Source organism: Mesoplodon bidens, assembly GCF_964165515.1.
Source record: "Mesoplodon bidens genome assembly, chromosome: 1".
Classification (NCBI taxonomy): Eukaryota; Metazoa; Chordata; class Mammalia; order Artiodactyla; family Ziphiidae; genus Mesoplodon; species Mesoplodon bidens.
The window spans coordinates 32257929-32274251 of NC_138176.1; the positions used below are offsets into that span (position 1 = coordinate 32257929).

The window sequence follows — 16323 nt, forward strand, 5'->3', positions numbered from 1 at the left end:
CCCAATTTGATTAAAGAGTGAGCTGATCTGAATAGACATTTTTCCAAACAAGACATTACAGATGGCCACAGGACATGAAAAGATGTTCTATGCCATTAAGCATCAGGGAAATGCAAATCAAAATCACAATAAGATATCACCTCACATCTGTTAGAGAGGCTACTAGCAAAAAGACAAGAAATAACAAGTGTACGGGGCTTCCCTGGTGGCGCAGTGGTTGAAAATCCATCTGCCAATGCAGGGGACACAGGTTCGAGCCCTGGTCTGGGAAGATCCCACATGCCGCAGAGTAACTAAGCCCATGCACCACAACTACTGAGCCTGTGCTCTAGAGCCCATGAGCCACAACTACTGAGCTCGTGTGCTGCAACTACTGAAGCCTGCGTGCCTAGAGCCCATGCTCTGCAACAAGAGAAAGCCACCACAATGAGAAGTCCGTGCTCCACAACGAAGAGGAGTCCCTGCTTGCTGCAATTAGAGAAAGCCCGTGTGCAGCAATGAAGACCCAACACAGCCAAAAGTAAATAAAATAAATAAATTTAAAAAAAAAGAATTAACAAGTGTTGGCAAGGATATTAAGAAAAAAAAGAACCCTTCTGCACCACTGGTGAGAATGAAAATTGATGCAGCCACTGTGGAAAACAGTATGAAGGTTCCTCAAAAAATTAAAAAGAGAATTACCATATGATCCAGCAATTCTACTTCTGGGTATTTTCCAAAAAAAATAAAAATGCTAATTCAAAAAGATGTATGTGGGGAATTCCCTGGAGGTCCAGTGGTTAGGACTCCATGCTTTCACTGCCAAGGACCAAGGTTTGATCCCTGGTGAGGGAACTAAGATCCTGCAAGCCATGCTGCGTGGCCAAAAAAAAAAAAAAAGATGTATGAACCCCCATTCACTGCAGCATTATTTACAATACCCAAGATATGGAAAGAACTTAAGTGTTCACTGATATATGAATGGATAAAAAAAATTGTGTGTGTGTGTATACACAAATACACACACACTGGGATATTGTTTAGCCATAAAAAAGAGCAAAATTTTGCCATTTGTGAGAACATGGATGACTTCGATTGCATTATGCTACACGAAATAAGTCAGAGAAAGGCAAATACCACATGATCTGTTAGACCTGAAACAAACAAACAAGCAAACAGACAAACCAACCTACCAACCAACCAACCTCACAGATACAGAGAACAGACTGGTGACTGACAGGAGTAGGGGGTGGGGGGGTGGGGGGGAGAAATGGGTGAATTTTTTAAAAAAATAAATTGAATAAACAAAAGAAAATGCATTTGTATCTTTTTATGTGAAATGCAGATATAACTATTATTAGCTAAATGAGACTAAGTTCCTCTCACCTTGTGAGTGTATAGCTAACATTCTTAGTGAGAAAAGTTAGTTATGTATTTTGCATGAGTTTGAGGAGCTGTTGCCCATTCCTTACACATACTGCTTTCTACTTAAACATGAAGAGTCTTTATTCTCATGAACATTTTAGAAGACATTTTTTTTTTGTAATTGGGGTACAGTTGTTTTACAATGTTGTGTTAGTTTCTACTGTACAGCGAAGTGGAGTTCCCTATGCTATACAGCAGATTCTCATTAGTTACCTATTTTATACATATTAGTGTATGTATGTCAATCCCAATCTCCCAATTCATTCCACCACCACCACCACCGCTTTCCTCCCTTGGTGTCCATATATTTGTTCTCTACATCCGTGTCTCTATTTCTGCCTTGCAAACAGGTCCATCTGTACCATTTTTCTGGATTCCACATATGTGCTAATATACGATATTTGTTTTTCTCTTTCTGCCTTAATGTCACTCTGTATGACAGTCTCTAGGTCTATCTACGTCTCTACAAATAACCCCATTTCGTTCTTTTTTATGGCTGAGTAATATTCCATTGTATATATGTACATAAGTTCGTCTGTCGATGGGCATTTAGGTTGCTTCCAGGACCTGGCTATTGTAAATAGTGCTGCAGTGAACACTGGGGTGCATGTGTCTTTTAAGACAAACATCTTTGAGCACATTATTTAGTTTAGCTTTGCCACCCTGTTATACACAATATGAATATTCTATTTCCTAATGGATTTCATGTCAACCATCCCCAAACTATTCAATGGTGAAAATCAACACAGTAATTTTTCTTGAAATATTGTAATCACGTTCTCTAAGACATTCTCATTTTACAAATAAGGAAACCAAGATGCAGAGAGATTAAGTGATGTATTTGCTTAAAATCATACAGCTGTAGTCATACTTATGCCGGAACTCAGTGCTCCTGCCTTGAGGTTTTTCCCATTCCATTCCACTGCCCAAGATGCAATTTTTTAACCTAGAGAAAACCTACTATTTCTTTCTAACCTAAGAAAACCTAGTATTTCTTTTTAACCTAAGAAAAAACATGTAGTAGGTTCTCTTAGCTGGCAAAGAAAAAAATTTGAGTATTTTTTGCTACTCTATCTTGTACGATATACCAATAAATATCATAATGTTAATCATACATAAATGTCATCACCCAAACCATACAGGAACTTGTAAATATGTAAGTTTTGGATAGACCAAACACAGTGCAACTTAAAATCCAGAGAGAACAATTATTGTTCTATATTACAAAAAATGTTTAAAAGAAATTAAATTGTGTTATTTTAAGAGTATATCCAAAGAGCAAATTCTATGGATCAGCTTCAACCGTTTTTTTTTCCAAGTGATCTATTATTTATTAGCAAAGACAAAGTTCTCTGCGTCTTTCTCAATTCTCACAACCGTCCTACACAGTATTTATTATAGGAATAAACTGAAATTAGTTCTCTCTACATCCCATAGCTGGTAAAGTGTGAAGATAAATTTGTACCCAGGTCTGCCTGACTCAAAGCCACCTTTTATTATTGTTTTAATGTGCAAGTGTTTCCAAAATGGACCTCTACTATTACTATTATATGCAAGTATTTTCAAAATGAGCCTCTGAATGTGGTAAACAGTTGGAGAACTAATGAGAGGAATTAAACTTCTGAATGCAGAGTACATTTAATCACCTCTTCCATCCTACCGAGATACAATCTTTAAAGGGTTAGCTAGATATGATTAATATTTGAAATGCACTTAAATTCATGTCTAAAATTATTTTTTAACATTGTTTTCTCTATAAGTTCAAATATTCTTCATGTGACATGGCATAAAATAAAAAGTCCATCAACAGATGAATGGATTAAAAAGATGTGTTATATATCTACAATGAATACTACTCAGCCATAAAAAAGAATGAAATTCTGCCATTCTGTAACATGGATGGACTTGGAAGGCATTATGCTAAGTGAAATAAGTCAGACAGAGAAAGACAAATACCACATGATATCACTTACATGTGAAATCTAAAAAATACAACTAGTGAATAAAACAAAAACAAAGTAGACTCACAGTTTGAGAACAAACTAGTGGTTACCAGTGGGGAGAGCAAAGGTGCAATATAGGGGTAGGGGATTTAAAAAAGGGTTATAATGGGATTATATGAAATCACATGTGTGAAACTTGAAAATTGTAAAGCACTAAAGAATTTAAAGAATCATAAAGATTTAAACCATCATTGGGATTGACATATATACACTATTGATACTGTGTATAAATTAGATAACTAATGAGAACCTACTGTATAGCACAGGGAACTCTACTCAATGCTCTGTGGTGACCTAATGGGAAGGAAATCCAAAAAAGAGACAATATATGTTCTCATATATAGCTGATTCACTTTGTTGTACAGTAAAAACTAACATTGTAAAACAACTATACTCCAATAAAAACTAAAAAAAAAATCTTTCATTCAGTATTAAAAAATAAAACTAATTTCTTCAAAAAAAATGGAAGAACTAATGCTTAACTTCAAGAAAGATTGCACCCCTTAAGTTTTTTAAAATTCATAGAGGAAGCCACAGAAGAGATAAAACTATTTATATTATATCAAAATAAAACTGTTTTATGAACTTAATTAACAGTGATGCAAATAGAGCTAAAAATATTCACTAAAAAAAGTTTACTGAATATATTTCATCCGTTATCTCTGTCTAGTGAATTTCATTCTCTTAACTATGACCACCATTTTAGACTACTTCTAAAGTCATTCTTATCTGCATGGGCTTCTGAAGATGTCTGTTACCCCAGACTAAAATACATACACATTTATTTTTTAAATTAATTCAGTTTACTTCTTATTTCATGTATTCCAAACATATATCAATTTATGTTACATGCACAAAAAGAGAGAAAAAGAAAAGTGTATAAAGAAAAATGGAGATATACAGAGTAGGGAAGAAATATGAGAAGCTACCTCGTGCAAAAGCAAGTTACTCATTCCTGATTCTTGGCAGAATCCTAGACTGTACCAAATCCTTACTGTACCAAACATCTGAAGTTCCTGCAAATTCTGCCATCTGAAAGTAAGTATCCTTTCAGCATCAAGTTTTAAAGTGTGCTGCTGGACATCCCTGGTGGCACAGTGGTTAAGAATCCGCCTGCCAATGCAGGGGACACAGGTTCGATCTCTTGTCTGGGAAAATCCCATGTGTCGTGGAGCAACTAAGTCCGTGTGCCACAACTACTGAGCCTGCGCTCTAGGGCCCGTGTGCCACAACTGCTGAGCCTGCACGCCTAGAGCCTGTGCTCTGCAATGAGAAGCCACCGCAATGAAAAGCCCGCACACCACAACAAAGAGTAGCCTCCGCTCGCTGCAACTTGAGAAAGCCTGCCTGCAGCAATGAAGACCCAGCACAGCCAAAAAATTTCTTTTAAAAAAATTAAAAAAAATAAAGTGTGCTGCTTATTTCACAATCCAGTTATATGTAACAGCATCATTACCATCATTACTTACACTTCTGTTCTTGAGTCACAGAAACCAGACATTAGCAGCAGCATGACTTGACAACAGATCCTTCCTGTTTCTTAATGTAGTCTTTATTCTTTACCTTCTTTTTTGCTTATAACTGGATATACACTCATATTCCTCAAATCAGTTGATCTCCTCTGGATTACTTGCTAAAGAATATCTGACAAAATGTGGATAGGCTGAGTTAGGTAGAGCAATTTCTAAAGGTATTTTACCTAGGCATCTTCATATAGTTTTAACAAATAATTCCTATCAAGTAGTATCATAAATACATAAATATTTATTAATCATTTAACAATAACAAACCTTCCACTTTTTCCAAAATAAAGTTTAGTTCTCAGGAAAAGGGAAAAAAAAGGCAAAAATTGTCTGGGTTATCAACATCTCTGGTTCCTGTCTTTACCACAATGTCAGCTCATTTTTTATCAATGTAATTATATCAGAATACTCTTCTCCATTAATTTACATTCCCTTGGTTTTAAAAGATCAAAATCTGTGGATAATTCAACCTTCTTAATAGTTTAATAGCCTTGACCAAAACAACTCATTCAGGTTGGACTATCACTTATGTGGCCTACTTATTTTTTACAAAAATTAAGTCCCACATAGGTTTACAGCTCCTTATAATTCCTACCTAAAGTCTTCTCACTTAATGTGGAAAATTCTAGTTTCTCGTCTTTATCTTTACCCCATTTATGAATTTACCCTTGCCTATCACCAATAAAATAAAACAATCTTTGATTTGGATATGTTACATGAAAATTAAAGGGAAGTTCTTTGCCTAAGGAGAAAGGGGACAAAGGGAATGTTATCTTTTAGATAAGATTGCAGCCATAAGCCATAGGTCTTGAAATGGTTATCAAGAGACTACATGGATTTGACTCTCTGTATATGCCTGTTTATTTTAACATGCCAAAATCTATTTTAGTAAATACTACACAGTAAAAATCTATGCATAGAAAATATATGTACATACAAATAAATATTGGTTGTACAAGTCTCACATGGTACACAGCCTTATCACTTTAATCATATCTGCTTTTCTTTTGAAAAAGTCATACAGCAAAACTTCAGTACCTCTCAAAAAATTGTTAGAAATTAATCCATATTATTTCATTATTTTTATCCTGATGTATTCTCTTTCCAGAATAAAAACCAGCTGTAGATAGGGTATCTAACATATTAAGTATTATAAAAATACTGCTAAGCATAATTGTTAGCTTTCCAATAGATAAACAATAAGTAAAATATTAACACACTGATCGTTTTACGTAGGGTATATTAACTAAATCATTCTTTAAAGATGTATTAATTACATTAAACACTCAGAAAAATGACCAGCTTAAGGTTTTTTTCAATAACTATTCCCGAAGATTTATGGACTTCTTAGCCCACCCATAATTAAAGTATCATTTTATTGTGATCAAATAAATTAAATCAATGCCCGTTTATACAAGATAAACTTCGTCAGTTTCCTTACTAGCTCAATGAGAATTCACATAACCTAACACATATGACAAGGTTAGTATTTATATCATTAACCATGCAATGAAAAAGCCACATTTCAACACAGGCACATATTCACAGATATTTATGTTCCTCTCACTTTTTATTCTTAGCGAAGGCAAAGAGCTTCCCATTTTATTTTGATGGGAATTTCTCCCACTTAACCTTTGTCACATCTTCCTGTATCTACTAAGGTAGCATTAGTCTGAGACCGGTGATGCTTGAATTACCAAACTAGCGTATCATTTAAAAAATCTGCCAAGTTGCTCCCTCCCCTTCTCAGCAATTATACACTACTCAGCAACTTCGCTTTCCATCACATGTTTTGAAACATTTATAACCAAGTGCCAAATCTAAGTCACAGGAAGTTGGAACTCAAAAAGCATTTGACTAAAATCCAGGAATCCTGAATCTTGACATCAATCTGCTTTACCCTGTTCACCCCTCTGTCCACACCTGAGGTCTCTGGGAAGGATATGAATAGAAGGAAAGGCCAGGTACCTACACACTGTTACTATAATGCTTTTGTTACAAACTTCAAAGTGCTCTGTCAACTAAGCTGGTCCACGTGGAAGACTCACCAAGCTTAAGGCCCAGGATCCCCTGGATATCCTTTGCTATCTTTCCTCTTCAAAATCTATGCTCAGATCTCAGCCAATGGTGAAGAAAGGCCAGTCTAGCAATGTATGAAGGAAAACTAAGCCAGTGGAAGCATTCAGCTCAAACCTACTTAGCTCTGACAAAACTAAAAATTTGAGGAAAAAAAGGATAGACAAACTAGACCGTAACACTGAAGAGAAGAGGGCAAGACATTTTAGGCCGGGGTATTGAAAGAATTATGCTACCGTTTATGATAATATTATGAGTAGAATTCTTTACTGTAATATAAATTGAGTAAGCCATCAGTAGTAGGGAACAAAGAAAGAAAAGGCAACTTGGTGGAACCAAATAAGAAAGTCTAAAAGAAGGGCATATGCTTTAATGTTTTATAGCACAGGCTTTTGAATTCCCATCCCAGGTCTACCACTCTTTAGCTGAGTGACCATAAATGAAATCCTTAATCTTTCCAAATTCCGTTTTTCCACCTGTAAAAGATATTAACATCAAAGGGCTCTTGTTTGGCACACAGTAAATACTCAACATATGACAGCTCTTAAGGAATATTAATAAGACAAAACAACAACCAGTCAACTCCATATTTAGATAATATCTCATTTCTTTAAATTTATGAACCACTTGATGGGATGGGAGGTGGGAAGAAGGAGATGATATTATACAAGCAGGCTGCAAAAAGATTCAATACTAAATATGATGTCTGGGATTTGCTTCAAAATAATCTTGTGGGAATGAATAACATCCATTAGTTAATGTAGCTAGGTGTTCACTATACTATTCTTTCTACTTTTGTGTATGTTTGAAGTTTTCAAAAATGAAAGATTTTTTTAAAAATTCTTTTTCCCTTTAATATGGTTGGACAAGAAGACAAGTTCTAGTACCCCTTCTACTTTTGATAAATCATGTACCTAAAAGATGGAAAGACAGGTAAAAGAGAACAGGAGAATATCCTGTGGGTAGGTATAGCGGAAAATACCTACAAGTGACTTAGAAAATATGCCTACATTGACTGAGAGGAAGGGGACCATTCAGGTAAAAGCCCACAAATACCAATGCACTGGGACTTCCCTGGTGGTGCAGGGGACATGGGTTTGATCCCTGGTCCGGGAAGATCCCACATGCCACAGAGTAAGTAAGCCCATGCGCCACAACTAAGCCTGCGCTCTAAAGCCCGCAAGCCACAACTACTGAATACATGTGCCACAACTACTGAAGCCCATGCGTCTAGAGGCCATGCTCTGCAACAAGCCACTGCAATGAGAAGCCCGTGCACCACAATGAAGACCCAATGCAGCCAAAAATAAATAAATTAATTAATTAAAAAGAAAAATACCCATGCAATGGGGACAATAAAAAATACGTGAAAAACAAGAGAGATCAAACTGAACATAAGCATGCCTCAATTTAACAAATTCAACAATTCCTTCCTCTACACACATGGTACACTTATTTTTGAAATTTGTATAAACCAATAATAATTCTACATGTACTAGTGGAGCATGTTTCTTATATTAAATCAGAGATGAATTCTGTTGTAACACAAAATACATTTTTTGTAGTACATTCACATTTTCAGATGTGGGATTTTCTTTTACCAAGCAACACACAACCTGTAGATCCTTTTTTTTTTTTTTTTTTTTTTTTGCGGTACGCAGGCCTCTCACTGTTGTGGCCTCTCCCGTTGCGGAGCACAGGCTCCGGACGCACAGGCTCAGCGGCCATGGCTCACGGGCCCAGCCGCTCTGCGGCATGTGGGATCTTCCCGGACCAGGGCACGAACCCATGTCCCCTGCATCGGCAGGCAGACTCTCAACCACTGCGCCACCAGGGAAGCCCTGTAGATCCTTTTAAATTAGTTTTTCTTCCCCTTTATATTGGCAGCTTAGGAAAGGGAGAACACGCCTTTACCCTCTGAAAATCTCTAAAAAGTCAACTAATAAGAAAAAAATATACAATAATCATTTATTAAGAATGATGATAATAAAATGACTCAGCTTATGAAAAATAAGCTAATCATGAGACCAAATAACAGTCACAGACTATCTAGTATTAACAACGAAAATGAAAATGTTCATCCTACAACAGTTTTTCCAATAATAATAATTCTCATGGGAAATAATACTGGTATTCACAGCTTCTAACCCAAAAAGTTAGTCTTGATGTGTACCATCATTAATAGAGGTAGAAAACTACTATGTAATTTCATACAGCAATTGAAGCAAATTAAATTAAAAAGTCTTTCTGGAGAAGTTCAGCTCTGTATTCTACTTGTACCTGAGAAGTTAGGTAACTATTTCAAACATTAAAATATCATACAATTTTTTATGTGGATAAGAGGGAAGCATTTATGCTAAAGGAAATCCCCTTATTACTTTTTAACAAGAGTTATTACTCAATGTTTCCCAACTGACCAATAGATTTTTAATACCCATCTTTAATTTTCTACATTTCTAAATAAAGACAATAAAATAATGTGAAAGTTTTCTTAAAAAATATAAAATGTGCTGTGCAGATATAAGATGGTAACACCATGAACACTAGACACAGAATAGATTCAGACAAAATGTCTATATAGAGAAAAGATATCCTTCTCCACCCAAACCTTGGTTATATACTATCCAAAACTCAGGTATAGAACAGATTCAAAGAACATGGTTTACCACATTATTTGAACTTGAAATATGAACCCTCACTAAAAAAAAAAGGTAAAAACTTAGAAGATTTGGATAGTAAAGTATATCTGTGTTATTACAAAACATCAAATAACAATTTTAATAATTCATGGAAAAGGATGTTTAAGGAAACCTTTCCTGAGTAATTCTGGTTCATTCTGATCACTCCATTAACAACATCCATTATTCCCTTCACAGGAATAATGCTGCAGATTATCTTCTGATCTAACTACTCTCAAATTGAGGGTATGATAAGAAAAAAACTTTTGCAAATCATATACCGATGTGGGTCTAGTATCCAGAATATACGCTACAACTCAACTTAAAAAATAGGCTAGGGATCTGAAGAGACGTTTCTCCAAAGAAAATATACAAATGGCCAACAAGCAAATGAAAAGATGCTCAACATCAATGGTCATTAGGGAAATGCAAATCCAAACAACAATGAGATACCAGTTCATACCTACCCACTAGAATGGCTACAACCAAAAAGACAGACAGTAACAAGTGTTGGCAAGGGTGTGGAGAAACTGAAATCCTCCTACACCACTGGTGGAAATGTAAAATACTACAGCCGCTTTAGAAAACAGTTTGGCAGCTCCTCAACATTAAAAGTTACTATATGACCCAGCAAGTTCACTCTGAAGTACATACCCAAAAGAAGAAAAGACAAAGGTCCACAGGAATAATGCTGCTTAAGTTCACACTTCATAATAGGCAAAAAGTGGAAACAACTCAAACGTCTGACAGCTGATGAATGGATGTACAAAATATAGTATGTCCATACAACGCAATATTAGTTAGCCAAAAAAAGCAATAAAGTGCTTATATATGCCAGTACATGGATGAATTCTGAAAGCATGCTAAGAAGCCAGACACAAAAGGCCACATATTATAATATTACATTTATATGAATTGTCCAGAATAGGCAAATCCACAGAAACAGAGGTAGATTAGGGGTTACCAAGGACTGGGTCATAGGAGAAATGCGAAATGACTTCTAATGAGTATAGGGTTTCTTTTTTGGGTATGAAAGTGTTCGAGAATTAGTGATATTTTCACAACCTTGTGAATAAACTAAAAACCACTGAATTGTATGAATTAAAAGGGTGAATTTTATGGTATATACATGATATCTCAATTAAAAAAAGAAAAAATTCAGGGTATGGACCACTGGACTTGGGATACTTCCTACATACAAGAGACAGCCAATAAAATTAGCAAATATTTCACACTGGGATTATCCCAAAAACAATGTGCAAGTATAACAAACAGTAAAAAGATTTTTAAAAATATTTGCAAATAGAGTAAAGATAATTTGGAGGGTAGTAATGCCAAGTCTTTAACTTGAAACTACAAAAAATAACAGCTTTGTTTACTCACATCTACCCAATATCCAGATTCCATTCAGCAGACGGGTGGACATAAAGGAAATACGAATCAAGAGAGAAGTTCAGAGGCACATCAAAACAAATCAAGCCCCTCTGCTGAGCTTTCAGAGCCAGTTTGCAAGGCAAGAAAAAAACCAATCTCATTATTTTATATATACCTTTATTTGTGGCAGAAAATATTATTTTCTGTTTCCAAATACCAAATCCAACCTCTAAAGGATGAAAATTTCCCAAAACTAAGGGGACTCAATGAATGAATATGCCACTGATTTTAGGCAACTTCAAAAACGAGTTTTGTGCAATGGAATAAGGTACAACCTCCAAATGAGCTTACTTAGACGAGACACTGCTGTGGATAACAATATCGTCTCTGCCAAGGTGATTTAAAAAAACAACCAACATCATTATTGTAGAATTTTACAATGGAATCCTTAAATAAAGGAAACATTCTTCTCCTGAGCTAAGGAGACAGGTGTGTTGCAAACCCCAAGTTGCCTAACAAAGAGACTCCACTTTTTAACCTGCATTAGAAAATCCAACAATCTATCTCTGCAAACTTATCACCTATACATTCCCTACACCAATCTTGGACTGCAGTTTAAACAGACAACTCACTCTTGTCCTTTTGTACTTTTGCTTATTTGTTTCACGTGACAGGAATGCCTTCTCCATTTTCATCAAAATGAAGCAAAAATCCACCACCTTCTTCATGAAGCCTTTCTTTATCACCTCAAGTGATTTCTTTCACTTCCAAACACCCCCAGCACTTGCTTTCACTATCGTATGGCACATTTTGCCTTCTACTGAATACACTGTATTTTTTCTAAGGACTAATAAAAGTTCTTGAATGTTAAGGCAGCTTCTCCAGTATCTTTGTTTGCCCACAGTGACTAATACAAGACAGATGCTTAATAAATATTTAAATAAATTATGTACTTACCTAACCGCCCTTCTATCCTAAAAACAGCACTAGTACAAGCAGCTAAGCGATTAGGCAAGTACTCAGAAGTGGCAAGTCCCCACACACATTGAATACCTAATTCTCACTCTGGAAGGAATTCCAGGCCATCCTGTGTAACCCCACAAGGCTAAAAAAAAATGGCATTATTCAGATGCTTCCTAGAACTGCTCCAGCTATAAGCATATTTGAGGGAATTAGGGCAATTTGAAATAACTCTCTGTTAAGTCAGAGACTCATCCTGCTATCTTTTTTCCACCAAGTTAGAGCTAAGCTAAAATAATCACAACTTCCCCTATGTTGTGAAGGGCTTTTCGAGAATATAGCAAAGATGAGGAGCAGCCAAGCAATAGGTTACATCATATTAGGCAACAGAGAGAACCTCCATCTTCCCAGAATGGAATATCATTCTAGTCCCAGAGGACTCAATAATCACCTGGTTACTAAATACCCATCTTGATCATAATCACTGCCTGAACCTGCTAACTCCAATTCGACTAAAACCTAACAATGGAAACACAAACACCTTCACTTCCACCTCTACGGTTCTGACCCTCACCCCCCTCCAAAAAATAAAGTAGAAGGGAGTATTAGATTTTGGAAATGAGTGAGAATTCACTTTCAATCCAAACTTCAGAACCAAATGACCCTAAAGTATTAAGATAACCAGTAAAGAGAATCAAATAGAAGGTTAACTGTTCAGAACCAATCCATTAAAATAAAAGAGGAATTATTACATTTGCTAGTGACAAACAGAGTTGCCTTTTGGATTATATATAAATAAGAATCATAGCCATCGCTCTTATATATAGAAAGTTAACACTACATTTGACTTACTTAGAACTCTTTTCCTAAAGAACAAGATTACATACAATAGAAGAGAAAATATGAGACGCAATTGATTTTAGTTGGGAGACTATCAACTATATATTACTGCTCAGACTAAAATACTGACCTGCACTCTGGACTCGAAATAATCTCCTGAACTTTACTACCTCGAAAGTGGATATTTGGAGTTAACAGAATGCTTTTAAAGAAAACTGATTACTAGATTAAAATTCTCCCTCAAAAGAAGAATCTAAAATTTGATATTCAATTCAGATACTTACAGAAGGATTTTATTAGTTAAAAAAATCCCCAAAATCAAAAAACAAAAACGTCTTGTCAAGCAGCAGTAACTCGCCACTAACACTAAGCAATGACTGATAAAAAGGGGGGCTGAGGCAAAAGGCAAGGATTCAAAGCAAAAGGAATCAGAATAAGATAAACAACCATCTAAACTAAAGCAACAGTAATTTAAGAAATCTATAGGGTTATAGTTTTCAATTTCAAAATCTTTTAAAAACTAAGAAGCCCTACTGAAACAAAAAGACCAATCATTTAAAAAGTGAAACAAATACAAGAACTAAAAATTCTTCGAAATAATTCCAGGATTTTGTATTAACTCCCAATTCTGAAAACTCATTAATTTCATGATTCTCAAAACCTCTACATGCCTTATAAGGTCTCACATAATAGTTACAAATAACACATAATTCAAAAGGTGCTAAAGCTGATGTAACATTTTAGCAAACCTAAGATAGGTTTCAAAGAATAAAACAAGCAGAGCCAGAGCAGAGTAAATGATAACTAATAATCAAAAGGCTAATTCCTGGACAGCAGAGCTGGGCTTGGATTGGCAGGAAGGAAATTTTCAAATATATCCACAAGACAAATTACACCAAAAAACGGACTCATACCTTTACTATTTACACAAGTATATGTTTTAAAATATACTTTTAACTTGTGGACAACCAAAGTGATATCAGATACTGGAAAGCATTGTTGCCTATATTAATTTTGATAGTACAGTCTAAACCCTTAACAAAATTCACATACATTTTCATAATGAAACACCGCAGAAATGGAAAGGTTTATATTCTCTAACTAAAGGTTACCTTATTTTTCACTTGTTTAAAGTTTCAGTTTTGTTTTTTAATCTGTTATAGAAAACATCCCTTGTGGGACATTGTAAAGGGCATACCCTCCTGTCAAGCCAGAAAGCTCAAACACAAAGACACTGAGCTAACCAAGTGCTGTAATTCTTCCAAACTGAGCTTCTCCACACCCCCTCTACCCTTCCCCCCAACAGATATGTCTATTAAATCAGTGTCTGTTCTCCCCCTCGCACAACAAAGAGAACTTCTCACCGCATGAAATTGCCGCTGAATGGACACCAGAAAGCAGGATTTGCATAATTCCTTCCAACGAAACCCTGTCGGGAAGGAGGGGATGAGGGGCCCAAGCGAACGGAAAGAATCTCCTAGATTCTGTTGGGAAGACCAAGATCATTCCCCACGGGGGGGATGGGGGGCGGTTTGGAATTCTGGGCCTCCCCGAGGACTGGGCGTGGGGGACGGAGGACGACAAGAGACGTTTCCCCACACATCAGCAGCACCGAAGCAAAGATGGGGAAATAACAATGCTGGAGCACAGGAGAGTCAGACACAGGACGGACTGGGGCTAGGGGGCGGCGGGCGGAGCGGAGACACCACACGGGCCACTTACTTTTTGGAGGGGGGTTAAATATATGAGTTAAGCCCTTATGGTCCCGCCGGCCGCCGCACAGAGGGAAACGGGACCTTGGAAGAGAAAAACAGACAAAACACACAGTGTGAGAGGCGCAGCTCGGCCGCCCAGCCCCTCCCGGGGCGACCCCGTCCACACTCCCTCCTGCCCGCACGGAAAAAGCCACCCGAGGCGGCCTGAGGTCCGGGAGGCGGGCGGCGGACGAGGCTCTCGGCGAGGCGGCGGCTCCGGAAAATCCCCCAGGAAAGGACAAGAGCGACCCCTGCTCCGGCTTCCCGGTCGGACCCGGTCCCACCCCCCTTCCGCCCGCCGCGCACACACCGAACACAAATACACACACACCGACCCGAGCGTCGAGGATTAACTCCTCGGCCGCTGCCGCCGCCGCCGCCCGCAGAGGAAGTGCAGCCGCTGCCCCCCGCGGCCATGACACCCCACTTGGCTCGGTCAGGCGGACCCGGGGCCTGTGACAGCTCCGGCTCCCTCCGCCCCCATCTCCACCTCACGCCTCGCACACGCCCGAGCGCCAGGCGCCCGCTCGCCGCCCGTGCACGCGGGGACAGGGGCGCGCGCCGCCGCGGCACGTGGGGGAGGGGCGGCGTGCGATGCGGAAGGCGCCGGTCAGAGAGGAGCAGGGGGTCGAGCCGCGGCCACGCACGTCCCCCAGCTCTCGCGTTGGGCTCTGCGGCACCGGCGGCGGCGGCGCCACCGGTCCAGTGGCAGCGGCGCGCGGCGAGCCTCCACAATAAGCCAGCTGCGGCGCCGGGCCTGGAGGGAGGGAGGGAAGAAGGGAGGGAAGGAAGGAGGAGAGGAGGAGCACGCGCTCCCGCCCGGGGGCCCGCCCCGGCGAGGGCGCGCGGAGGGGAGGGGCCGGCGCGCGCGCTCAGGCCCGAGCACGGAGAGCCCGCCCGGAGGTCGCGCGCGCCCGCACTCCGGGGGGTGGGGGAGGGGGACGCCCAAGCCTAAGAGGGCGGGCGGGCCGGAGCAGCAATTGCTCTCTCCCGGCTCCCTCCCTCGTTCCGGGCGGCCGGCGGCGGGGTGGCCCGAGAGCCGGAGGCAGCCGGGGGAGGGTCTCACCTACACAGTGAATGAGCTTGTGGCGCCAAGAGTCCAGTTCTTGCCGAAAGCCGCGTCTCTCAACGGAGCATTGCTGCCGCCTACACACCCTCGCCATCTTCTGCCGCCCTCCCGGCCCTACCTCCGCCGCGGCCCCGCGCACGCCCAGCCGCGTCGCCCGGGGCCGCGCACGCACCCGCGGCCTGGGCGTCGCGCCTCCCGCCGGGGGCGGCGCGGGGGCAGGGCCGGCCTCACCTTGCGGTGGCCCCGGCGTGGCCCGGGGGCGGGTTGGGCGCGCGCCCGCCCCGCACCCCGCGCTGCGCGATCTCCCGGCTTGAGGTTTCCGCGGCCGCTGCCGCTTCTGGCCTCCCAGGAAGGCGCCTTGCCGCGGCTGGAGCTGGGCCCGCCGGCCCCGTGCTGACAGCCCCCAAGGCCACGGCTGTCCCTTCCTTTCCCTTCCCGGGGCTTTTTGTTTCTTAAACCAGCCCCATTTATCACTTCCAACCTGCCTATCGCCTGACACCAACTGTTGCAAGTTCTGTGGTAACTGCTTCCCTGAACTTCTAGATCGAAACCGCTCCTCCCAGGAGCCTATTTAAGAAGCAGAATTAAGAATAAATGCCTGGATGCCCGTGGAGGCACTGAGCCCTAGAGTTTTCAGAGGTG

The 16323-nt window shown here is 39.9% G+C and overlaps 1 protein-coding gene across 8 annotated transcripts in view; it reads right to left on the reverse strand.

The window, feature by feature from the left end:
- Positions 1–15799, reverse strand: part of LCOR (ligand dependent nuclear receptor corepressor) — a 129721-nt gene extending 113922 nt beyond the window's left edge. The window contains exons 1-3 of one of the 8 annotated variants that reach the window (XM_081243969.1): positions 15679–15760; positions 14581–14654; positions 14223–14287 (exon numbers count right to left, since the gene is read on the reverse strand). In XM_081243969.1, coding sequence (XP_081100095.1) covers positions 14223–14268 — 46 coding nt within the window. In that variant the 5' untranslated portion in view covers positions 14269–14287; positions 14581–14654; positions 15679–15760. Of the gene's footprint in view, positions 1–14222; positions 14288–14580; positions 14655–14943; positions 15332–15678 lie in introns of those variants that run through there. The other 7 variants (XM_081243971.1, XM_081243970.1, XM_081243973.1 and 4 more) reach the window with 7 other exon arrangements.
- Between the last annotated feature and the right edge of the window lie 524 nt (positions 15800–16323).